This window comes from Phyllostomus discolor, chromosome 3 (genome assembly GCF_004126475.2).
Source record: "Phyllostomus discolor isolate MPI-MPIP mPhyDis1 chromosome 3, mPhyDis1.pri.v3, whole genome shotgun sequence".
NCBI lineage: Eukaryota > Metazoa > Chordata > Mammalia > Chiroptera > Phyllostomidae > Phyllostomus > Phyllostomus discolor.
Window position 1 is genome coordinate 114,424,490 of NC_040905.2, and position 24,051 is coordinate 114,448,540.

The following is a 24,051-nucleotide window of genomic DNA, read 5'->3' on the forward strand; positions in this document are numbered from 1 at the left end:
TAGGATTTGTGGGAATCAGTGATTCTCTCAGCCAAGGACTTTGTGTGCTACACCTGAAAGGCTGTTGTCAGCTCTTTGGGACAAAACTTGTGAACCACTGTGGTGAACCTTGACCTCGGGGAAACCATACACTCCCTGGGTGCTGGCTTGTGCCACCCAAGGGAGCTATGTGCTTTTACCTTTAGCCTGCTTTCAAGTCTGTCAGTTTGGTAGACTTAGCTGAATCTTGTATCTGCTAACTGAACTAATACACTTTCAATATGAGTACACCTTTGGTTCAATTATTCTACTTCTGGGAACCTAGCCAAAGGAAGTAATAGTGGGCTGATTCTAGTAGCCAGTCAGTAGAAACAATGTCAATGGCCAAAAATAGACTGACTTCAGAATTTTATGCAGTCACTGAAAACAGTGCTATAGCAATGTGCAGACTAACATAGTCACACTGTATGGTGAAAAAACTAGGTTATAAAGTTACATGAGCAAGTGATGTGCTTAAAATTACAATTATATCCATATTTGGAAGAATGTCCAATAAACACTTAACTTTGGCTGTCTCTGGGTAGATGAAATTTTGAGTTTTTGTTCTTTGCTTATTTGTAATTTTTAACTCTTCTGTAATAAACATGTATTAAGCAATTAAAAAAGAAACTTGATTAAAAGATAAGATAGCACAACATTTAATCAATGCAACAATGGGAGTGCCTCATAGTAAATTATGATTTAAATATGGGGGTTGCATAATACCTAAACATTTGTCTTTTTATATAACTACTTAAAAGATGCAGCCAACATTGTGGTCAAGACTTCAGGTTCTGGTCTTGGGATTCTGGGGTTACATCTTGGCTCTGTCACTCAGCTGAGTGGCTGGAGAGCCTGGCTGGCTAGCCTCTAAATCTACATCTTCATCTGTGTAACAGAGATGGTAGCAATACCAACCTTACAGCTTTGTTGAGAGTTAAATAATACATGGAAAACTCTTGACACAGTTCCTAGCAGTACTAAGGACTTAATGTTAGCTGTTATTACTCTACGGAACTGGAAGCTTTCTCTGGTCAGCAAATGTCTTCTGTTTAAACTAACAGTAGGGGTCCCTGCCTAAGCCTAAAGGACTCCATACAGCAGCCTGAGAGCTCTGCAGCTTCCCTAGCCTTTTTTTAAAAAAGTAATTCTCACCCAAGGGTCCATGTTCATTGAATTTATAAAGAGAGCAGGGAGAAAGAGGAGAGAGGGAGGGAGAGAAAGGGAGAAATATCGATTAGTTGCCTTCCATACATGGAAGTTTGGAATGGAACCCAAAACCTAGGTATGTGCTCTGACTGGGGATTAAACCTGCAATGGGATGAGGCACCAACCAAGTAAGTGAGCAACCCGGCCAGGGCTTGACTAGCCTTTTTTTTAGAGGGGGAAGCAGGTGAAAGCAAAAGTAGCACTCCCAGGCCACTCAACTTCCTTAAAACCTCCTTATTTCTGGTCAGGAGGCTGAAATGCTGATTAATTCTGTTAATAAACCACAGTGCTCACCAGACCAAAGGTCAGTGACCAAGGTCTGATGCCTCTTAATAAGGAAATATGCCTCCCAGCCACTATTAGAGGGAGGAAAAAGCACACTTTTAGGCCACACAAAATACAACGTATTTATTTGGAAACAACAGTTTCAAAATTATCCCTTAAATTCAGAATCTATGAGCCAGGGTACAAACAAGTAAGATCATCATTCATTGTTAAGTTATTAAAGAAAATTTTAAATTAACTGATTATGTGAAGTAATGATTTTCTACACTTCATAAGAATCTCTTGGAGTGCTGGAGATTAATTCTGCTAATAATACAGTGGGCCTGGTATGGACCAGTAATTTGGAAATATCTTTTTACAAAGATGTCCAGACGATTACCATGGCCAAGGAAATACGGGACACACTGATTTGAAGCACACTTTTCAACGTCCTTTGCATATTTCAATTCTTGAACTACTAATCTCAGAATGACTCACTGGAAAATCTTAACCAGTTCAATTTTAGGAAACAAAAGTAAGTCTTCTAAACATTTGGTTTGATAAATTCTCTTCATTGGAGACATCACAAATACTTCATTCTGTTGGTTTCCTAGAAGACAGGGACTCTTTTCTCCTTTTCATTTCTGACCCAGCTCTTCTTCTAGGTTATGTTTTTCTTGGAGTTTCCGTCTTTCCTGAGTTGAGGCATAGCAATCCAACCAATCATCTTTAAAAATTGGTTTCTTATTAAAGGGTTCTCACTTTTAATCACCTTGGCTTGCTTCTGTCCAGCTCCCTTCTCTTCTGAAAACTAAGATGTTACGGTGTTTTGTCTAGAATCAATATTCTGGCTTTTCCACCTTAAATTTCATACTGACAACCCCGTGTATGCCAGCTTGGATCTCATCGTTTACTTTCACAGGACCAACTCCCTTTGGCGTCCCGGTCAGGATAATATCTCCTTCTTCCAAGGCTATTATCCTAGAAACGTAGCTGATGATGTAGGGGATGGTAAAGATCATCGTGGATGTCTCACCCTCCTGCCGGAGTTCGCCATTGACCTTGAGCCAGAGCTTCAGATTGTGAGGGTCTGGGACCTTCTCTTTGGGTATGAACGCGCTGACAGGGCAGGAGGTTGTGAAGCTCTTGGCCAGAGTCCAAGGCAGCCCCTTCTTCTTGCACTCGTTCTGCACGTCCCTTGCGGTCATGTCCAGGCACAGGGCATAACCGGCCACGTAGTCCATGGCCCCGGCCTCCGGGACCCCGCAGCAGCGCTTGCCCATCACCACGCCCAGCTCCAGCTCGTGGTGCAGGTTCTGGGTGTATGCTGGCATGAGAATGGGCGAGCCCTCGGGGGCATAGGCGGTAGACGGTTTCAGGAAGAGCACCGGCTCGCTGAGCACCGCGCTCTGCATCTCCTTGACGTGGTCCGCGTAGTTTCTGCCCACACACACGATGTTCTTCCCCCACTCCCAGAAGCGAGACAGCTGCCGGGAAGCCGCCATGGCTCTAGCTTACGGCCCCTAGAGTCACGTGGAATTGGTCCGGGCTGATCCCCTGACGCCTACGGCTACCCGGAGAGGACGAACTATCTCAGAGCTCAATCCGGACCGCGACCGCTGATTCTGCTTGTGCTCCCTACGGTGCGCCAGAGTCGCAGCGCACGGCCTCCTGGGAGCCGTCGTCTGAAGGCTGCCGCTAGGCTGCCGGGCGCTAGGACGCCCGCCAGGTCCCCGAAAAGAGGAGGAGGCTCTAGTGTTGTTCTCCGGCTGCAGCCAATTCCTTGCTTCCAGCCTGCGTGGGGGAAAGGGGCACCGGTTTGGGCGCGAGCCCTGATTGGTCGGGAGGTGGGCGGGGAGGCTGGCGTCGGCCGCCCTCCCCGCGCCTTGCGGAACCGCCCGTCCGCCTCCCCTGTCATGGTGCTGGGCCCACTTCTAAGCTCTCGGAGTCTCACCTCTTTAGCGGCCGCCTGCGCCCGCCGCGGCCTGGGTAAGACTGCCGAGGGCGGCCGGCGCTGGGATAGAGCTAACAGGGGCAGGGCCCCGGAAGGGGGTGCTGGCTGGGTGCCTGGGTCCTGCCGAATGTCGTAGCCCGTAGCCGGGTGAGGGCAGTTAGGCCAGCCGCGCTCCCTGAGACGTTCCAGAAGCGCCCCGCAACCGGGCGTTGGGCGCGGACGCAGCCCGCCGGCCCGCTCGGGTGTGTCTGCAGGGAGTCACCGGGCCGCGGTGACTGACGCTGCTTTTTGTCGACGTAGGATTTTGAACCCTGGGTGACGGCGGCGGGCGTGCGGGTAGTGGTGGAGGAAGGCTGCACAGCAGTTGGGTCGGATTGTGAGAAGGCTGAGTGCGGAGTACCTGGTCAGCTGGGTTTGCTGAAGGGTTTGTGCTGGGTGAGCAGAGGGCTCCCCGGCGCTCCGACCAGCCTCCCTGCGGCCAGCCTCGCATTGGTGCGGGGGTTTCCCACACCCCCCCCCCCCCCCCCCCCCCCCCCCCCCCGCCGAAACTCAGTACTTCCAGTGCCCTGGGGTGATGTGATTGCTTAGAGCCTGAAGAATACTGTGTATATTCTCCACAAATTAAATCACATCTTTTCATCTCGAGCTTTGGCTGACAAGAAGAACCTGGGGCACGGATTCTAAAGTGATGTTACAGGGGAGAATCCTGGAGCAATGCTTGGATTCCAACAAGACTGGGTCCTGTGATCTGTGGGACCCTGGCCCTCCCTGGCTGTCATTTCATCAGTGCCTCTGAAATGAGAGGCGTTAGGCACACTGATCTCCAAGGCCTGTCTCTTCCTGCTGTCAGATTAGAGTCTAACCTCTTTCTTTTTTGGAATATTTTGGCCTTTATTTTGAAATCTCCTTTTTATTTCCTGATATTTTATCTGACTGATGTAGCAATAGGAGCAGTAGATTAACCCCAACCTCTAGGACCTAGTTGACAGCTAAATGGCAGGAAGGCACTAGGTAGGCAGTTTGGGCAAGCTGTGAAGCCACCCTTGGCCATTTTCAAATCCCACTGAAAGCAGTCAATTTCTGGAGTGGGTAAAGTGTCACCATTACTAAGGAAAGAGCCTATTTTTTTCCGTTTAAGGAAACTCATCAAACTGTCAGAGCTAAGAGTTTTTGTGTCAGAAATTGGACAGACAGTGTAAGTGGAACTGTAGGGAATTGCCGTGTGTGCCACTGTCTCAAATGGCTGATGCCCTGCAGAAGAACCCACCCCATTCAGAAGAAGCCAAACAAAGCATGTCTCAGTACTTGGCCCAGACCATATGCTGTAGGTCTGAGCCCTCTGGTTACACAAAAGATCACATTTGCAAACCAGTAAGTTAGGAGCATTTCTCAGGCTGCGGTAGGCTAGGTGATACAATTTTTGGAAACAGAATAAGGTTTCTGGTGGTGACTGCACCAGATGAATTCTTTCCATAGAGATAGCATCATCTTCTCCAGGTTCCCAGGAACCAATTGTAAATAACGCTTCCTTCACTTAGGCAGTATAGATAATGTTTTATGGGAAATAGGTAAACAGGGCCCCCTTTTGAGGGGGATGCTTCCAGACATGGAGTTTTGTTTTTATCCTTCTGCTCTCCTCCCACCCCCATCCCTAATACACATACTGCTCTGTATAGTAGAGCTCCCAGGCTCCTATAGCACTGGGGATCAGGGAAGGTTGAACATCAGAGACTTAACCTTACAAAAATGTTTCTTTTGCTGTGCATGAGGAGAAGGGCCTGGAAAATGCCCAGCTGGTTGTCAAAGGAAAGGATATCTGTGTGTGATCATTAAAGCTGCCATCCAGGCATTTTCTCTGGCCATGGTATATACAGTTGAATCTACTTTTATTTTATTTGTTTTAAACAATCTCTTTAATTTTTTTAAGATTTTATTTATTTTTAGAGAGAGGAAGGGAGGGAGAAAGAGAGGGAGAGAAACATCAATGTGTGGTGGCCTCTCCCACACCCCCTACTGGGGACCTGGCCTATAACCTAAGCATGTGCCCTGACTGGGAATCGAACCAGTGACCCTCTGGTTCACAGGCCAGCAATCAATCCACTGAGCTGCACCACCCAGGGCTGAATCTGCTTTTAGATGGCCCCTGAAGACATGGCCTGTCTGTCTTTCAGTCAGTTGGTGCTCCCTGCTTTCTGGATCCTGTTAGGGAGAGGTCCCCATCCCAGCACCTACCCCAGAATTTCATGGATGCCTTCTGTCACCTTTTGTTGTGCAGTTTTAATCCCTTTCATGCTAAGACTTAAAGTATTATTGGGGCCTCTGTGAATTTTTAGATTGAATATTAGGAGTTTTATTGTTGAAAAGACTCTGGCACCTGTCTGCTGGCTAGAAGATGCTTTTGCCCTTCAGTCACTCCCAGCCATCCTGGCAGAGTCCTTTGGCTCAGTTGGATGGTGACTCTGTATCCTGTATGCCCAAATCTAGAATATTTGTGGCCAACTCTCCATTCCTCAGGCCCTGGTGGTTTTTGTGCATGTTCCAAGTTTCTAGTTCCTGCTGTATTGTTTTCTTTTCTGGCTTGAGGCCTAAGAAGGGCTGTGAGTGACTCCAGGTGCCTGGGCTGTGTTAGCTGGAGAGGCAGCGATGTGCTGTGGTTAAGAAATAGCCCAGCTTGGCACTTTCATTTGGGTTTCTTCTTTTCATGGTCTCCTCTGAGTCAGGTGTGAGCAACCAAAACTGACAATAGTCGTGTATGCTGACTGTTTGAATTACAGCCAGAGGCTGGTCTTTCTATCCCTTTAGAACTCTTAAACAAGAAAATAAGTATTATATATCCAAAAGAGCTGATTTCCTTGAATACAAACCAAAAAAAAAATCATTTTCTCGATTTTTTCTTACTGATGTGGTTAAATGAGAATATCCTCTTCTCTATCAAAGAAATGTAAAAAACCCTGCATGGCAAGCCCTGTGCTCAGATGTTTGCCCCATGTCAGTCTTAGATGTCACATCCCCAGGATGTCCCTACTGCTGGGTCGTTGAGGACTTATTTTGAGTCTATGATTGATGTGGTCTTGTGTGGACACTGACCAAAACTGCATTCCATCTTCAGGTCCAGCCTTGCTGGGAATCCTCTATCACACGGATTTGAGGAAGAACTTGACTGTGGAACAGAGCGCCATGAAGGTTGAGGTACTGCCAGCCCTGACCGACAACTACATGTACCTGATCATCGATGACGACACCAAGGAGGCCGCCATTGTGGACCCAGTACAGCCCCAGAAGGTGGGAGGTGTGTCCCCAGCACCAGTTCTTTTTCCCTGATGGGTTTGATACCTGCAGTGTTCTTGCAACTTGGCTGAAGCTAACTATTAATTCATCCATTAATTTTTAACAAACAATTTAGTGCCCAGCCACTGCTATCGGGGCAAAGGGCCCATGAAAGGGGTGGGGGTGACCAGAGGCTTTGGCATCGAAAGAAAGGAAAGGGCTTGTCTGCAAAGTCCCTGGGCAGAGAAGCAGGCGCTATCCTTGCACTGTTCACCCTTCCTTCAGGCTTTGGGCCAGAGGGGCGTGGAGAGGTCATGGGGGATACTGAGCTGCCAAATGAATTAAAAGAGATAAAGTCCACCCTCACCAATCTTTACTGAAGTTAGGTTGAGTTGGCAGGGTCAGGTCAGGACCTGGCCATTCCTGGCACACCCTGGGTTCCACCGGGCACCCCCACCTTGCAGGCTGCTGAGCCAGCACTGGGAGTGTGATGGTGGCCTCTGTCCTGCCTCACATTTGGTTGCAGGTTGTAGAAATGGTGAAAAAGCACGGTGTGAAGCTGACTACACTGCTCACCACCCACCACCATTGGTAAGCGCTCTCTCCCAGAAGCTGAGCTCCCTGCAGGGCAGCAGAGCTGATTGGGCCTGATGGCTCTGTGCCAGGCACACCCTGAGGGTGGGGTCGGGTGGGGTTCTCACAGGCTGTCTATGCCCCCCTGCAGCTGGCAGCTGGGTCACTTGTGCCCCATAGGACCACTGTGCAACTGAGGGTCTGCCTCCAGTGGCAGTCTGAAAGGCTTCAGGTGTCAGCCTCCATGCTGCTGCCTCATTCCCTTGGTCTTCTGGCCCAAGCTCCTTGGCCCTTTGATGGGGTCTGGTAACTTAGGAGCTTCAGAGGGGGTGCTGTGCTAGGGGCCTGCAAGGACCCCAGCAGTGTCTTTGAAAGCCCTTGTGCTTGTGTGATGGGATGTCAGGGAAGAAACTAGACTAGACATTAGTGTTTTTAAAAATCAGCAGCCATATTTGGAGAGGTTGTGGGGGTTTTTTTGCTTGTTTTGTCTTTAATATTAATTAATAAAAAGGCTAAATGGTGAAAAAGCACTAAGACTAGAGTTGTCTGTCCAAAGTCTTTCTTTTGGACTTTTTGAAATTTTTGAGGCTGTTCAAAGCTAAAAAAAATAATGTTTATTTGGCTCTGAACTTTCTTTTCCAAATCACTGCTTGAGGGCAGCTGATACTTCACATGGACCTGTCCCTGTAGCGTTGCTGTAATTCAGGCTGCGGGCGCTCCACTTCACTGGCCTCCTCCCCCCAGTAATGCAATGAGGCCTTGCCCTTACCGGCACAGTTCCGTGGGCTGTGTTGTCCTGCAGAGCAAAAGGTCACCAGCTCGATTCTTGGTAAGGGCACCTGCCTGGGTTCCCGGTGTGGTCCCCGGCTGGTGCATGTGTGAGAGAAAATGGCTGATGTTTCGCTGACACATCAATGTTTCTCTCCTTCTCTTTCTCCTTCCCTTCACCTCTCTATGAAAATAAATAAATAAAATCTTTTTAAAAATACAAATAAATAAAATTTCACCTGGAGTGTTCAATGGATGTGGTTTGGCCAACATTTGTTAAATGGTAGAAATGTCTGGGTTGATGTAACTAAGTTGCTGAGTCTCTGGGATGTCAGGTGCTAATTCCTAAAGGGACAGAGTCTACAGCCCTGTCCTTGGCCTGAATGACTTGGCACAGCCGCCCTTTCTTCTGAAAAATTCAGGCCTCTTGGGCCTCCATGTAGATGCAGGAAGCCTCCCCCTTCCCCAGGTTTGCACAGTTGACTTTTCTCTCCTACGCTAAGAAACGCCCATATCAGATGTTGCTTCCCTGGAGGGTTTTCTCAGGACTCTATGTTTATGCTAGAACATAAATCCTAAACCAGGCCCTAAACTGAGCTTTAGGGTATGGCCTGTGCCTCTCTCCCACTTATGGGTGGTGGTGGTGAGTGGGCTGAGGGGCTGGCCCTGGCCAGTGCATAACGGCCCTCTAAGGGGAGGGAGGCGGAGGGCTGCCTCCTTTTATCTCGGGCCCTGCTGTTCCTGGGCGTATCAGAAGAGTCCATACATGAGTATGTGGTGAGGAGCAGATGTTCCCTTGTGACCAGAAAGCCCTGGCCTTGCCCTGGAGTGGCTGATCGTCAGGTGTCAGCACGTTCCTTACCCTGCCCTGTACCTGGCTCCATGAAGCCAGGGGATGGAGCTCTTCCCCGACCCCTGTCTGAAGTGCTGCAGAGGCAGGGCCACGGAAATAGCCGGCTAGGAACAGGGTGCCCGAGGACTTCCTTGCAGTGGAGCCAGGTTCCTGTGTTGGAAGGTGCATTTCCATTTCTCAGAAACGTAACTAGGCAAATAAAAATTCTGTTTTGTGGTGAACACATAATAAAATATACAGATGATGTACAGAATTGTACACCCAAAACCTTTATCATTTTATTAACTAGTATCACCCTAATAAATTGAATAAAAAGGAAAAATAATTCTATTTGGTCAGGGTTTACAAGCAAGCAACCCCCCGTCATCTCAGCAGTGTCCCTAGGTCTGTTTGACTTCCAGGGACCATGCTGGCGGAAACGAGAAGCTGGTCAAGCTGCAGCCCGGACTGAAGGTGTACGGGGGCGATGACCGGATCGGGGCCCTGACTCACAAGGCCACACACCTGTCTACACTGCAGGTGAGGAGTGAGCCCCAACAGAAAGGGCCACCAGGCCCCAGAGCATAGTGTGGCTATCCCCTCCATTACCCCAGGGACTTTTCTAGCAGAGGGGCATATAAGGGCTTGGGTTCTGCAGATAGTCTGACCCGTGGGTGGTGGAGGGCCTCCTGGGGCTGCCCAGGCCTGGACAGTCCCCTCTGTCAAGAGCTTTACCAGCAAATCAGTGTGCAAATGGTGACTCAGTAGGCGAAGAAGCTGTCGATAACTGTGTAGAGATAATTGGGGGAATTTAAATACAGGCTCTGCATGGGGTTATATTCTCATGCTGATGCTACATTTCTTGGATGTGATGATAGCAAGGCTATGTAGGAGGACCTTCTTTTCTTAGTAGATGCAGCTGGAGTATTTAGGGGCAGTTTGTCAGGATGTGTGTGACTCGAAATGCGTGTGTGTGGAGAGAACATGTACCACAGATGGAACTGTCAGCATTTGGTGACTCAGGTAAAAGTCATGTGGATTTTCATCTTTATTTCAATTTTTTGTATCTTTGATGTAAAGAGGTGTGGGGAAGGGAAGACAGAAGAAAAACAGAAAAAAAGACCAAGCACCTAAGAAATAAAACCATCTTTTCTAGCAAGACTCCTAGTTCAGATTTGGCCCGATTTTGAGGGAAAAAACAAAATGAGCCCCTTTCGTTTCGCATGTCAGCAAATACCAGGTCTAAAGTGGTCCCTGCCCCTGGGTCACACTTGAGGACTGAGTCCCATGGTCACCAGCCAGATCCATGTCTTCCTGTATGGTGGGCGTGGGGTCTTAGGTAAGACCCTGTGGGACCAGCGGGCCATGTGCTCATGAGCCCTGGGAGCGCATACAGTGCATGCTTTGTTTCAGGTGGGGTCTCTCACTGTCAAGTGCCTGTCGACACCGTGTCACACTTCTGGACATATCTGCTACTTTGTGAGCAAGCCCGGCAGTTCTGAGCCCCCTGCGGTGTTTACAGGTGAGGATTCAGGTGTGTTTGCTGGAGGCTGGGCATTCTTTGCAATACACAGAGGAGGAGAAGCAGAGTATTTCCTGCCTAAAACTACGCAGGGCTGAGTGAAGAGGACCCCAGCCCTAGGGCCAAAGTCTGGGGCTTAGCTTCAAACACACTGGGGCATGGGCAGGCTGGGTGGACAGAGAGGAGAGTGGCTCCTCCTGGCAGGGCTGGTCTTGTGCTTTCCCTCTGACCCCTGATAGGTGCCCTGGGGACACTTTCCTTGAGAGACTGCCTGGTAGGGATGCAGCCCAAGACCCTACTGCCTCCAGTAGGGGTGGGCAGGTGCTAGGTGGGCAGGGCAGTGAGCCTCAGACCTGCCTCATGTGGGACTCACATGCCCTTCTGAGTATCCACACTGCCCATCCCTCTGTGGGCTGAGAGCCGCACTGAGTGTGGCAAAGTCATTAGCAGCCCCTGGTCATGGTCTCCTACACAGAGCAACCCTGAGAGCAGCTGGCCTGGCAGCCCAGACGAGCTCAGGTGGTGCTGGATGAGTCCAAGTAGGGGCCACGGTCTGCAGTGGCTGTGACCCGGAATAAGGTTTGTGGGGCACAGCCCAGTACTGGGCTGTGTGAGCGGTACTCAGTCAGGGCAGGCAGGCCTTGCCAGCAATCAGAGGTATTTTTCCTCTTGTAGAGAAAATGAAAGAACGTTGATGCTGGTTGGGGAACCTATGGAGTGGAATGGCTGTGCGGCAACCAGGGTGGTGTGAGCCAGTGGCCACGATGGGCAGGAATGGTCGAAACAGCCCAGCCAAGAACAGGCTTGCTGCCCCAGGGAGCCCCACTGCTGCCTTAACTTTTCTAGTGACTGTAAACAGCTTTTGAGCTCTGAGCCTTCCAGAAGTTTAAGTCACAATCACGATATTGTAACCGCCGTGAGAGAGTGTTTAAAAATATAATGGCTGAATGCAAGGTGGGCTCCTGGCATGGATCCTGTTGTGGAAAAAGGGCGTTGATGGGAAATGTGCATCGAGTCTGGGGTAGAGTTTAGTTAAAAGCAACGTGGGGATGAAGGTTTGTAGTTTTGACAAATAAACCAGGTGACGTAAGATGTTAAGGGGAACACCAGCCGAGGCAGGATGCTTAAGGGGCCTCTGGGTAGTCTTTGTAGCTTGTCTACAAACCCAAAATCATCTCCAGATCTGTGCTCGCTTCGGCAACACGCACACTAACATTGGAACAATGCAGAGAAGATTAGCATGGCCCTGCATGGGAAGGTCACACAAATCTGTGAAGTGGTCCATATTTTTTAAAAAATTATCTCCAGATCTAAGGTTTTCTTTGTTGTTGTTGTTGTTGTTGTTTAAATATACAGTTGTGTTCGGTGTCTTTGCTGCAGTGATGGAGGTGTGGCTGTGGGTCAGGTTGCAGGTCCCTGGGCACACCGTGGCAGCCCCAGCCTCATAATGAGTAAGGTCCAGCGGTGGTGTGGAGTAGGGAAATTGGCCCATGTGCCACGTGTATGCTGCCCTGAGTGGTTTGGCCTGTGTGCGTGGTGAGAGCAAAGCGTTCCCCCCTGAGTGGGTGGGCCTGAGGTGAGGGGGGGTGCCGCCAGTGCCTGGCTTGCCAAACCCTCAGTACATCGCACTCCTGTCCCTACTGGACATCAGTCTGCCCGTCTGTCGGCTGGTGAGGCAGTGCCTCTCAGGTTGTCAGGACCTGGGGGGTGGGTCCCTGGGGACTGTGCTGTTAGAGGCTGAGTCCCACTTTGGAAGGTGTGGAGGGCCGGCTGCTGCAAGCACAGACCTGAACTATGTCCTGCGTGAGTTGTTACTGCTGTCTGTGTGGCAGCAGCTGGCAGGGAGTATACTGTCTTACTGGTGACTTTAATAATAACTATGTGAAAAGTCATACAGTGTCCTCAGTGGGGAAGCTAAGGGGTCTGGGCATCTATAGTAAGGACTAGCGGTGTGGAAAGTAGGATGGCCCAGCAGGGCCCCAGCTGGCCTGCGTGTGCAGCAAAGGGGCCTGCAGCATCCAGAGGTGAGTGACCCAGGGCCGTGCTTCTTTCCCGTATGTTGTAATCAGAGGAGGTGGCAGTGCAGAGAAGGGTGTGGTTTTGGCCCTGGGAGGTGGTGAGCAGGACTGAGCACTGACAGATCCTGGGAGGAGGTGGGGAAGGTGGTCTGGCGGGCAGACCTGGCTGAGGGAGCAGGGTGCTGCCATGTTGGCCAGTGGGGCATTTGCATTTGAAGTGTTCAGGTAGTCGGGGACCTCAGGTCTTGGACCCCAGCTCATGGCAGTGAGTGCCAAGGCCACAGGAACAGCTCAGGTGCTTGGGGAAGGAGGCCGCATTAGATGCTAGAACCATGGCTAGCTCCACAGGACTTGGGGGTGGAGGGGTGGCCTGCTGGAGAACTGGGCTTTTTGGAGAGGTGATGTGCCCCTGGCACTCATGGCAGCTGTCAGTAGAGGGTGACAGAGAGACAACAAAAGCCAGGGTGCAGGAGGACAGTGGTCCTGGCTGCCAGGGAGGAGCATAGAGGCCCCAGGTCTCGTAGTGTCCTTGCTGCCATCATCCAGCCCCTTGAGGACCTGGCTCCCCTGGCCCCAGTGGCAGAAGGGCCATGAAGTTCCTGGGTGTACAAATAGCAGGTGCTGCCTGTCCCTGGACAGGACCCTGTGCCTGAGTGGCTGGCTTTCTTCTGGGTCTCGTTGGCCTCTCGCCAGTCCCCAGACTCAGATTGCAGGGCCCTTGACCTGTGTGTTGCGGCTCTGCTCACAGGCTACCCACTACCTCACTGCATAGTTTTTTTCTGAGGGGAAGCCTTGGCTTTTGCTGTGGGGCAGGGAAGAGGCTTTGCAAGTGCTGATGGAAGAGGGATGTTGCTCAGTGTTGAGGTGTCTCAGGCCCTCCTCATGTAAAGGGGCTGGAGAACAAGTGCCTGTGGGCTTCCACTTGGCATGGAGCTGGTTCTCAGGAGACGGAAGCCGCAGTGCACAGAGACCTGGCGGGCGTCAGGCAGAGGGGACACTGTCTGAAGGTCGGAGGCAGGAAGGAGTGATCTGTGGTGGCAGGTTGCATCTTGAGGGCCCTCGTGGTCTGTGGTCCCTTGTGAGGGGCTTCCAGAGTGCCCAGGTGGGGCTGATGAGATCATGGAGGGTGTTATGGGATGGCCCTGGATGCCGGGGGTGAGGGAAGGTGCAGGGAGGCCAGACCCAAGAGGGGGCCTGCTGGGCAGGTGGGGACAAGTGTTGGGTGTGGGGATCTTGGCACTACAGCTGATGGGACTGGGCAGTGAAGGGAGGAGTTGGCACGACTCTAAGGTTTGGGTTTGAGCAGCTGTTTGGAGGCTGGCAGTACCAGTGGGTGAAACTTCAGTGGAAAGTTCTGGGACAGATAGGAACGAAGAGCTGTGGATTGTCTTTGGACCCTGTCAGGTACCTAGGTGGAGGGTACATCTGAGGCTGGGCCCCAGTCAGCCCCGGGGACAAGGTGAAGCCTTGGCCCACAGATGGTGGGTGGTCAGCATCGTCCAGTAGTGAACCGTCAGCCTCTCAAGGGGGTGTGTCATAGTGGTGGCCTCACTGCTCCATGGCTGTCTGCTTTCAGGTGACACCTTGTTTGTGGCTGGCTGCGGGAAGTTCTATGAAGGGACAGCAGACGAGATGTACAAAGCCCTGCTCGAGGTCCTGGGCCGGCTCCCTCCTGACACAGTAGGCGGAGCCCTTATCGAGTTCCCTGGCTGCCCTCCCACTCTGTCCCCTTGCCTCCTGTCCCACCGGCCCCACCTCCCATGGTTACCCCTGCGTGGGGGAGGGAGGAGGCATTTTCTCTAGAACTGAGTTTTCTGTAAATATACTTCTTATTATTGTTTCACATACGTGCAAGGAGTGTCTTGTCCTAAGGCACATCTCCCTGGGTGTCACTGGCCCAGCCCAGGGCCCTTGAGGCCCGTCTCTGCGGAGTTTGTGGAGAGACTAATAAGTCTCTTCAGGGCTCATGGGTTTGGCTTTTCCCTCAGAGAGTGTACTGTGGCCATGAATATACCATCAACAACCTCAAGTTTGCTCGCCATGTGGAGCCCAGCAACACTGCCATTCAGGAGAAACTGGCCTGGGCCAAGGTGAGTGGGATGTGCTGTGGGGCATATCCTGGGGGTCAGTCACTGTGAAGTGACCTCCTGGGGCCATGGAGGACCTGGTTTGCTGGCACTCAAGGCATCATCTCTAGAGTGGGCAGCAAGTGCTCCTCCGGCCATAAACAAGCTAACGTTTAGACCTACTAAGCTTCGGGCGGGAGCCAGATGGCTGTCAGACCCTTTCTGACTCAGCGGGTCTGGGCCAGGCCTGGGAGTCGGTGTTTCCAACAGTGCCCCCGCAGGCCAGAGTGGCAGATCCCCAGCGCCTGCCCATGCCCTGAGCAGCAGGTGGCACTTTGTGGCAGCAGTTTTGCTCCGGAGGCCGTTTGCTATTTATTTCAGTGATGGCCCCAAACTTGCTCCTTTGCTCAGCCCAGCGGTTGACTTGTCCTGGAGGCGTATTCTGTGAGGGGTCTGGAGACAGCCACAGGTGCCCTGGGCAGGCAGAGAGGTTCTCCTGGACTCCAGGCGTCTGTCTTCCCATCCGGGTCACGAGAAATGGTGGCAGGGAGAAACACACACAGCCCGGAGGCCTCGGGGGCTGGGTGGGCTCCCTTCTGCTGAGTTCAGTGAGCAAAGCTGCCTCACACAGGTAGGGTTTTTTGTTTTTTTTTAAACAGATTTAGCTGACTTTGTTGAGCATCCTCATCAATTTTTGAGGGTGGGCTTATAATACCTATAAAAATTCAAATACTGTCTTAATCAGTTGATAGATAGCCTGTTTTTTAACAGTGCACATGTATGAGTACTTAATATAAAAAACTCACGCTATAAATAGCCATACTTACTGCTCTGTGGCTTTCTTTTCACTTAATATTTGGGTCCTAGCGCTCTTTCCACAGCGATTTACTCAGTGAACTCCTCCTTTTCACGGGTATCTGCTTTTTGAAAACTAAATTTTATTAAGCATTATTTACATACAATGAAAAGTACCCAGGTGAGCATTGTACAGTTCATGAATTTTGACCTTGTATGTAGCTGTGTAACCCCCAACACAATCACAATAAAAAACATTCACACTGTCCCCAAAGGTTTCCTTCCCCTTCCCAGTCAGTGCCCCCAGCTAACGGTCTGTTTTCTGTCGCTGTAGATGGCTGTTTCCTAGGCTTTCATATAGCGTTACTCAGGTGTGTCTGGTGCTTTTCCTCAGTTTTAAGATTCATTCATTTTTTTATTTCTGAGTAGTGTCTCATATGGATATACTACAATTTGTTTATCCACTCATCTGTAGAAACATGGGCTGTTTCCAGCTTTTCCTTGTTGTAAATAAAGTTGCTATGAACCTTTGTGTGCAAGTTTTTGTGTGGACACATGTGGGCATACCTAAGAGTAAAATTGCTGGGTTGTATGTTAACTGCATATTTAACTTCTAAGAAACCACCAAACTGTTTTCCAGTCGGTTGTACTGTTTTGCATTGTCTCTAGCAATGCATAAACATTCCAGTTGCTCCATAGCCCACCAACATTTGGTGGTGTTGATCTTTTGAATTTTAGCCATTCTAACAGGTGTGTGGTGATACCTCCCTGTGGTTTTCTCTGATGGCTAATGAAACTGTCTTTTCATGTGCTTATTGGTCTATATATGTCTCCCTTGTGAAGTGTATGTTCAAATCTTTTGTCTATTTAAAAAATTGAGTTGTCTTCTGAGTTGTAATAATTCTTTGTATATTCTGGAAAAAAGTCTTTGTTAGCTATAGATATCAAATATTTTCTCCCAGTTTGTGACCTGCCTTTTCATTTTATTAACAGTATCTTTCAAAGAATAAAAGTTTATACTTTTGTTGAAACTCAGCTTATTAATTTTTTTATGCTTTTTGTGTCTTATCTAAAAATATCTTTGCATACCTCTATATCACAGACTTTCTTCTGTGTTTTCTCCTAGAAGTTGTATAATTCTAGCATATTATGTTCATATAAATTTATCCATAGGTCAGTGATCCATTTCAAGTTAATGTTTTGTTTATGGTATAAGGTAAGGGTTGAAGTTCACTTTTTTGCATATTGACATTCAATTTGTTGAAAAGCTGTCCTTTCCTCAGTGGATTACCTTGGCATCTTTGCTGAATAACATGGACCCTTCTGCCCTCTATTCTGTTCCGCTGATCTGTATGACTTAGCCTTGTATCAGTAATACCGTCTTGATTACTGTAGCTTTTGGTAAGTCTGGGAACCAAATAGTATAAGTCCTCTAACTTTATTCTTTTTTAAAATGGATTTTGGCTCTTCTAAACCTTTTGCATTTTTGTGTAAATTTTAGGATCATCTTCCAAATTCTACAAAAAAGTCAACTTGACTTTTGATTGGGACTATGTTGTAACAAATGATTTGGTGAGAGTTCAGGTCTTAACAATATTGATTCTTGCCCTGACCACTGTGGCTCCGTTGGGTGGGTATCACCCCACAGAGCGAAAGGTTACTGATTCCATTCCCAGTCAGGGTACATGCCTGTGTTGCGGGTTCAGTCCCTGGTCGGGGGCATGCAAGAGGCAACCAAAAGATGTTTTTCTCCCTTTCTTCCACCCTTCCCCTCTCTCAAAAAATAAATTTTAAAAATCTTTTTTTTTAAATTTCAGTCTTTCCACGAACAAGCTACAGCTTTCCATTTATTGAGGTCCTTTAGTTTTTTGGGGTTTTTTTTTTGGCAAATGTATCCCTAAGTACTTAATGTTTTTGGATTTCATTGTAAATGATGGTTTGTTCATAGTCTTTAGAAATACAATTGATTTTTGTATTTGGTCCTCATGTCCTTGTGGCTTTGCTAAACTCACTTATTCTAGCATCTTTTCCATCGGTTCCTTAGCATACAATCGTGTTAACAGCTAATAGAGATAGTTTTCTTCCTTTTGAATCTATATGCCTTTTATTATTTTTCCTGCCTTATTGCACTGGCTAAACAAAAGTGGTGAGAGTGGACATATTTGGCTTGTTCTCAGTCTTAAGGACAAAGCATCCAGTTTTTCACCATTAAAGATGACTTAGCTGTGGGTTTTTCATAAATCCTCTTTATCAGGCTAATGAAGTTTACTTATATTCCTGGTTTTTGGAGAGTTTCTATCATAAGTTGGTGGTGAAGTTTGGTGAAGTTTGTCAAATAGTTTTTCTTCATTTATTATATAATCACTTTTTTCCCTCTTTGTTAATGTGGTAGAGTACATCACTTGGTTTCAGGTGTAAAACCAATCTTGCTTTCTGGATAAACCTTAGTCATAGTTTATTATTATCCTTTTTGTATGTTGCTAGAGTCTATTTTTATGTCTCCATCCTTAAGGGATATTGGTCTGTAGTTTTATTTTCTTGCATCGTTTTTGTCTGGTCTTAATATCAAGGTAACTGGCCTCATAAAGTGAAAAAGTGTTTCCTCCTTGTAGTTTCTCTGAGTTTTCTATGATTGTTGTTATTTCTTTCTTTAATGTTGGTTAGAATTCACCACTGGAGCCATGTGGATATTGAATTCTTTTTGTGGAAAGATTTTTTTGTTGTTATGAATTAATTTTTTTGTGTAGGGCTATTAGATTTTTATATCTTCCTGAGTTAGTTTTGTTAGGAACTTGTATCTTTCAAGGAATTTGTCCATTTCATCAAAGTTTTCAAATTTGTTGCCAGGGTTTTCATACTGTTTGTTCCTTTTTTAATGTCAGCTTTGCTGAGGTTTAGTAAACGTGTAATAAACTGCATCCGTTTAAAGTGAAGAACTGAGCGAATTTCGGCAGACATGTATACCAGTGAAACAACTACCACTACAGTGAGGTCACAGGACATGACTTCATCACCCTCAACTCTTCCTCATGCCTCCTTTTCACTGCCCTCGCTCTGGAGGACTGCTGATTTATTGTATGCTGCTAGAGGTTACTTTGCATTTTCCAGTACAGTATTTTATTTAAACTGAACTATATGGTATGCAGAATGATTTTGAGGTGAATTCGTTTTGTTGCATGTATCAGTAACATGAGTTCCTTTGTATTGCTAAATAGTATTCTACTGCCTGGATATACCACATTTTGTTTGTCCAGTCATCTACTGATAGACATCTGTTTGGTTTCTAGTAATTGGCTGTTGTAAATAAAGCTGCTATGAACTTTTCTGTACAAGTCTTTATGTGACATGTTTTCATTTCTCTTGAGTAAATACCTAGGAGTGAAATAGCTGAGTTGGATTAGGTATGTATTTGACTTGTAAAGAAACTGTCAAAATTATTTTTGTACGTATTTGTGTTATGTTACATTTCTGCCAGCAAAGGATGAGAGTTACAGTTGTTCCACATCCTCACCAACACTCCTTGTTGTCAGTCTGTCTAACTGTAATCATTTTAACGGTTATACAGTGGTGTTTCTTTGTGATTTTAAGTTGCATTTACCTAGTGCCCACTAATGCTGAGCATCATTTTATATGCTTACTGGCCATTTTGTGAAGTGTTTGTTCAAATCTTTTTGCCCATTTAAAACTTTGGATTGTCTTCTTCTTACTGAATAATAAGAGGATATCTTTTAAAGGTATGTTCTGGACACAAGTTTTTTGTCAGATACAGTGTGGTGAATAGTTTCTCCTATTTTGTGACTTGACTTTTATTTTCTCAACAATGTCTTTTGAAAAGTATTTTAAATTCTGGTCCAGCATATTAACTTTCTTTTATGGCTCATACTTTTTGTCTCCTAACTAAGAAATCTCTGCTCTTCCCAAGGTCAAAATTTTCTCCTCTGTTGGTAATTTGTGTCCTTTTTCTTCACTATTCTTATCAGCTTTATTGATTTTTCTATAAAGATTTTATTTATTTATTTTTAGAGAGAGGGAAAGGGAAGGAGAAAGGGAGAGAAACATCAGCGTGTGGTTGCCTCTTGCACACCCCCTACTGGGGACCTGGCCCGCAACCCAGGCATGTGCCCTGACTGGGAATCAAACTGGTGACCCTTTGGTTCGCAGGCCTGCACTCAAGCCACTGAGCTACACCAGCCAGGGACATTTTGTTGATTTTTAATAAGAATGACTTTTGTCTTAATCTTCCTTGTTTGTTTTTCTACTGCACTGATTTCTGCTCTTCTTTATTAAAACTCCTTCCATCTACTTACTATGAATATACTTTGCCCTTCTTTTTATAGATTCTTAGTATGGAACCTGAGTTAATTGATTTTAAACATTTCTCCTTTTTATTTTTTTATTATCTTTATTATATTTCTTCCATTACCATTTTCTCCTTTTCTAATATGAGTACTTAAAGCTAAAAAACTTCCTTCCAAGCACTGCTTTAGCAGCATCCCCAAAATTTTCAAATGTGTTTTCATTATTTTCAATTTGAAATATTTAAAAAATATCCTCGTGATTGCTTCTTTGATACATGGCTTGTAATGAATTGTGTTAAACTTTTTTAGCCTTTTAAACATTTATCATGAGGCTTTTCACACATATGAAAACATTGAAGGAATTTCATAGTGAACATTCATATCCCTAACACCTACTCTCTGCTGCTAACATTTCACTGTGCTTATGCTATCGCTGTCTATCCATCCGTCTTACTTTCAAATGCACTAATGTGTGAACGTCACCCAGGCATCATTTTACTAATCCCATTAGGGAAGACACTTAGGGTTTCCGACTTTCTTGCTCTTGTGAACTGTGCTGCAGTGTCTATGTTTCTGCATCCTTTCCGCTTCCATAGGAAAATCAGTGCGTGCTGACGCCGACTTTGATAGATAATCCAAGAGGTTATGACAGTTTACACGCCCCCAGTCTACTGCATGACAGCCTGTTTCAGAATTGTCCTTAGAAGTGTTAACTTGTTTTCTTCCCTCACAGGCAATAGAATAAGACTTTTTAGGAGAAGTGAATACTGGAGAAGCACAGAGGATGTCATGAAACACTCTAAGCTTGTTTTTACCAGAAGGGAAAGAACCGAGATTAGCAGTGAACCTTCATCTAGACCTCCTGCCACATTCCCACTGGATACGCCTTTCATGACTGAAGGATTCTTTTTCTTTTCTTTTTTTTAAAGGCCCTGCTTATTTACTTATTTTTATTATTTTTATTTATTATTTTATTTATTGTATTTTTTCCATCACCATTTATCCCCCCATACCCTCTTCCACCTTTACCCACCCCTCCCCCGTGCAATCACCACACCGTTGTCCATGTCCGTGTGTTTTTTCCTTCTTTTCTCCTTTTTTGCTCGATCCTTCCGCCCCACCTACCTGCTCTCAGAGGTGTCATTCTGCTCTCTATCTATTAGTCTGTCTCTATTTTGCTTGCTAATTCAGTTCATTTAATTCCACATTTGAGTGAAATCATATGGTACTTATCTTTTCTCCAATGGGCTTATTTCACATAGCATAATGTTCTCCAGGTCCATCCATGCTTTGCAAAGGATAAAATTCTCTTCCTTTTTATGACCAAGTAGTATTACATTCTGTAAATGAATTGTAGCTGTTTTATCCACTCATCTACTGATGAATACTTGGGCTGCTTCCAAATTTTGGCTATGGTAAATAATGCTGCAGTGAACATGGGGATGCATATATTCTTTCAAAGTAGCGGAAGGATTATTTGTTGGTGCCAGTGGTCACAGTGTTGGGGGTGGTAAGATCCAGACTCTCGGGTCTGAGGCCCCTGACGGTCAGGAAACCTGGGCTTGGGTGTCAGCAGCTCTTGTCCGAGCTCTGGCCCTGTGACCTTCTGGGTTAGCTAGGCAGAAGGGCAAGGATTGCTGGGAGGGTGGAGACCACCAGCAATTCTGATCTTCCTGTAGAGTTTCTTTAGAAGCTGGCAGTTGGCCAAACAGCCTGGTTTTTATCTTCTCTCTGTTTGCCTCAGCCAGTGTTGGTCAGGGGCAAGATCATCCTGGCTGAGGTGATAAAGTGCCCGTCGAGGGCTCTTCCTGGGTGCTCCTCCGTGGGAGCCCGTGTAGGGGGAGCCCTGCCTGAACACCTCATGATAAGAACTTACCACCCTCTGGAGTGGGCTATCATCCCAGGGAGGGATGACATTGGTCATCTTCCAATTTGTCCCAGCAATGAGCTGTGCATGACGCGCACAGGGCTTTGAGTTGGCCAGTGGGTGTTTTCCTCTTTTCTGCGTTTTCTGCATTTTTGCTGTTTGTTGCTCCTTAATGTAAAACATAAACTTCATGTTAATGGAAAGGAAACTCCACGTCCCCTCCACCCCCAAGGCTGCAAGGAAAGGAGGACGAGCTGTTGGTGGCAGCTGCAACCCCACATCTCCACAGCAGAAAGGGGCCTGACCTCACACCGACCTGCCTGCTCACTTTGCCTTCTCTTAGATGGCAAAGTGATGTTCTCTTAGAACATCAGATGATGTTCTAAGATCATGAGAAGGTATTTTGGAATGAAGGTATTTAGAAGTTTCTGTATTAAAGTGATGCGTTTCTTTTGCAGGAGAAGTACAGTATTGGGGAACCCACAGTGCCGTCCGTCATTGCAGAGGAGTTCACCTATAATCCGTTCATGAGAGTGAGGTGAGGGCGCAGGCAGGGGCCTGTGCCGTCCTTGGGCGTCTCAGCCTCTGCTTCACTCAAACACCGTGTCCACTTGCTGAAACTCCTTCTGGAGATTCCAAATGGTGGAGGAGACCGCCCTGAAATCTTGATTAAGTATAGCCACAGAACCAGACATGTTTTCTTAAAGGTGGGCGGGGGGGGGGGGGGGCATGGCGGGAGGAGGAACACTTTCCTTGGTGCCCTAGCAAGGGCATGGGGTCAGGACCCGTAGGTGGGAGAGGTGCATCCCTGGGGAGCTTCATGGTGCTGGGCAGTGCTGGATGCCAGCATGGGGTTGATGTCCCTGCTTTCTGGGTTGCCAGCAGGGTTGGGCTTGGGTGGCATGCCACCCACTGTTAGTAACACACAAGTTGGCTGTGTGCTGTTGCATTTCATTTTTGAAAATGCCCAGACTCCTCCAGGCTCTTTTCTTCCCTGGTGTCCTGGGAGGGCAGTAGGCGGGGCTTGTGGCCTGCAGCCTGATGCTTGGCTCCGCAGGGAGAAGACTGTGCAGCAGCACGCGGGCGAGGCGGACCCTGTCACCACCATGAGGGCCATCCGCAAAGAGAAGGACCATTTCAAGGTGCCCCGGGACTGAGGTGGCCGTGGGGCCTGGGGTGCCCATGGCTGCTGACTTCAAGTGCATTTGGGTATTCAGGTGTTTTAGGTGAACTTTCTGCTGGGAGTGTAGGAAATTGAGTCTTGGTTTAATTTTAAATTAACTTCAGAGTCTTTTGCTTGTGTTATCAAATGTTTTAATGCATATTTATAAGAGAGGAATTTAGAAAGTATTTATCCCTGGAAGTTCTGCTTGCAGACTGTGTATTCTCTAGCTTTTCTGTGGGGCCCCTGCATGACACCCCAGTGATGCCTGTCCGCCTTTTCCCTGTCAAGGCCAGCAGCCCGGTGCTCTCCGGAACAGGGCACATGGAAGGAAGTATGCTCTCCTCCTTTCCCTCCCGCAGCTACTTCTAGAAGAAGTCATCCTCTCAAGAGTTCTGTGTCATCATCTTCACAGAGTCATTTCTGTGTTGATGTAGTCAGGCCCCAAGCACCTACCTGGGCTGCGTCATTGATGCAGTGAGGTTAGAGGCTGGGGCGAGGCCTGGGGGCTTGGGCTGGGAACCCCTGGCATGCAGTACCCTCGTGGTCCAAACTTCACACACCCCAATCCCTGCAAAGGCTGGCCTGTCCTGGGGACATTCCCAGGGACTATTGTGGACAAAGGAGCTGATGGGAGGGACATCAGGATGCCATCTACAGTGGACAGTCACTGGGTGCCCATGTGTCTGTGGGACATGAATGTTGGCACCTTGCCGCCCTGCTCAAAGTCTGACCCGCACAGGGCCGAGCAGGCAAAGGTTTCCGGGTCCTTCCTCCCAGCGGCAGTGTGGGAGAGCCTGAGGCTGAGCTCTCCGTGTGGGTGTCCTGACTCTGCAGCTGTACCCTCCGCTTTTGCCTGAGAAAACTTGAACTGTGGCCGTTCTGGGCAGCCACCATGCCAGGTGTGGCTCCTTAGCTGCAATGTCAGGCTAGTCCTAGGCTCCGAGCATGCTGGGTAAGCCCTGCATGTAGGGAGTCCCTTCCCAGGCAGAGAGGGTGGGCTGTCTGAGCAAGGAGGAGTGAGGAGGGGCAGCCAGGGACTCCTGAGGCACTCAGGGTGTTTAGGTGGGAGGGGGTGCGGATAGGATTCGGGTGGGTGGCTCACACCAAGAGGACCATTATTGGTGGAAGAATGAAGGGGTGTTTGTTCCCAAATAACTTTTCCTGGATCTGTAAGTTTTCTTCTGTGTGTGACATTTTCAGTTCGGCTTCTATCTGTGACAAAAGAATCATGCCAGGCACTGGCGTCTGGTCAGTCTTTCCTGTTGTGACAATGCCCGCACAGACCGTGTGCCACCACCTCTGTTGGAACCACTTTTACTCCTTATCCCAGACAGCTGGTGATGAAGCATGGCTGTCTATTCCCACTCTCCCTAGCGTCCTCACATCCCAAAGGCCATTTGTCCCTGTTCTTGGCTGAACTTGGGGTGCATGCCAC

At 47.8% G+C, this 24,051-nt stretch overlaps 2 protein-coding genes and 1 non-coding gene across 4 annotated transcripts; 2 read left to right on the plus strand and 1 right to left on the minus strand.

Moving 5' to 3' along the window:
- Positions 1–213: 213 nt before the first annotated feature.
- On the plus strand, positions 214–23,785 carry HAGH (hydroxyacylglutathione hydrolase). 2 transcript variants are annotated; one of them, XM_036021078.1, is made up of 9 exons: positions 214–340; positions 6,555–6,727; positions 7,239–7,303; positions 9,308–9,425; positions 10,299–10,407; positions 14,002–14,105; positions 14,414–14,515; positions 21,910–21,989; positions 22,509–23,785. In XM_036021078.1, the coding sequence occupies exons 2-9, from the start codon at positions 6,623–6,625 to the stop codon at positions 22,606–22,608; spliced, it is 783 nt and encodes a 260-aa protein (XP_035876971.1). In that variant the 5' UTR covers positions 214–340; positions 6,555–6,622; the 3' UTR covers positions 22,609–23,785. The 2 variants fall into 2 exon arrangements, with proteins under 2 accessions (XP_035876971.1, XP_028385104.1); XM_028529303.2 differs by lacking the exon at positions 214–340 and adding an exon at positions 3,165–3,480.
- Positions 1,609–3,235, minus strand: FAHD1 (fumarylacetoacetate hydrolase domain containing 1). The gene has a single exon (XM_028514259.2). It carries the CDS (start codon positions 2,994–2,996, stop codon positions 2,331–2,333), a length of 666 nt encoding a protein of 221 aa, XP_028370060.1. The 5' UTR covers positions 2,997–3,235; the 3' UTR covers positions 1,609–2,330.
- Positions 11,593–11,698, plus strand: LOC114513993. Its single transcript, XR_003685894.1, has one exon. It is a non-coding gene; the product is annotated as a U6 spliceosomal RNA (small nuclear RNA).
- Positions 23,786–24,051: the final 266 nt, after the last annotated feature.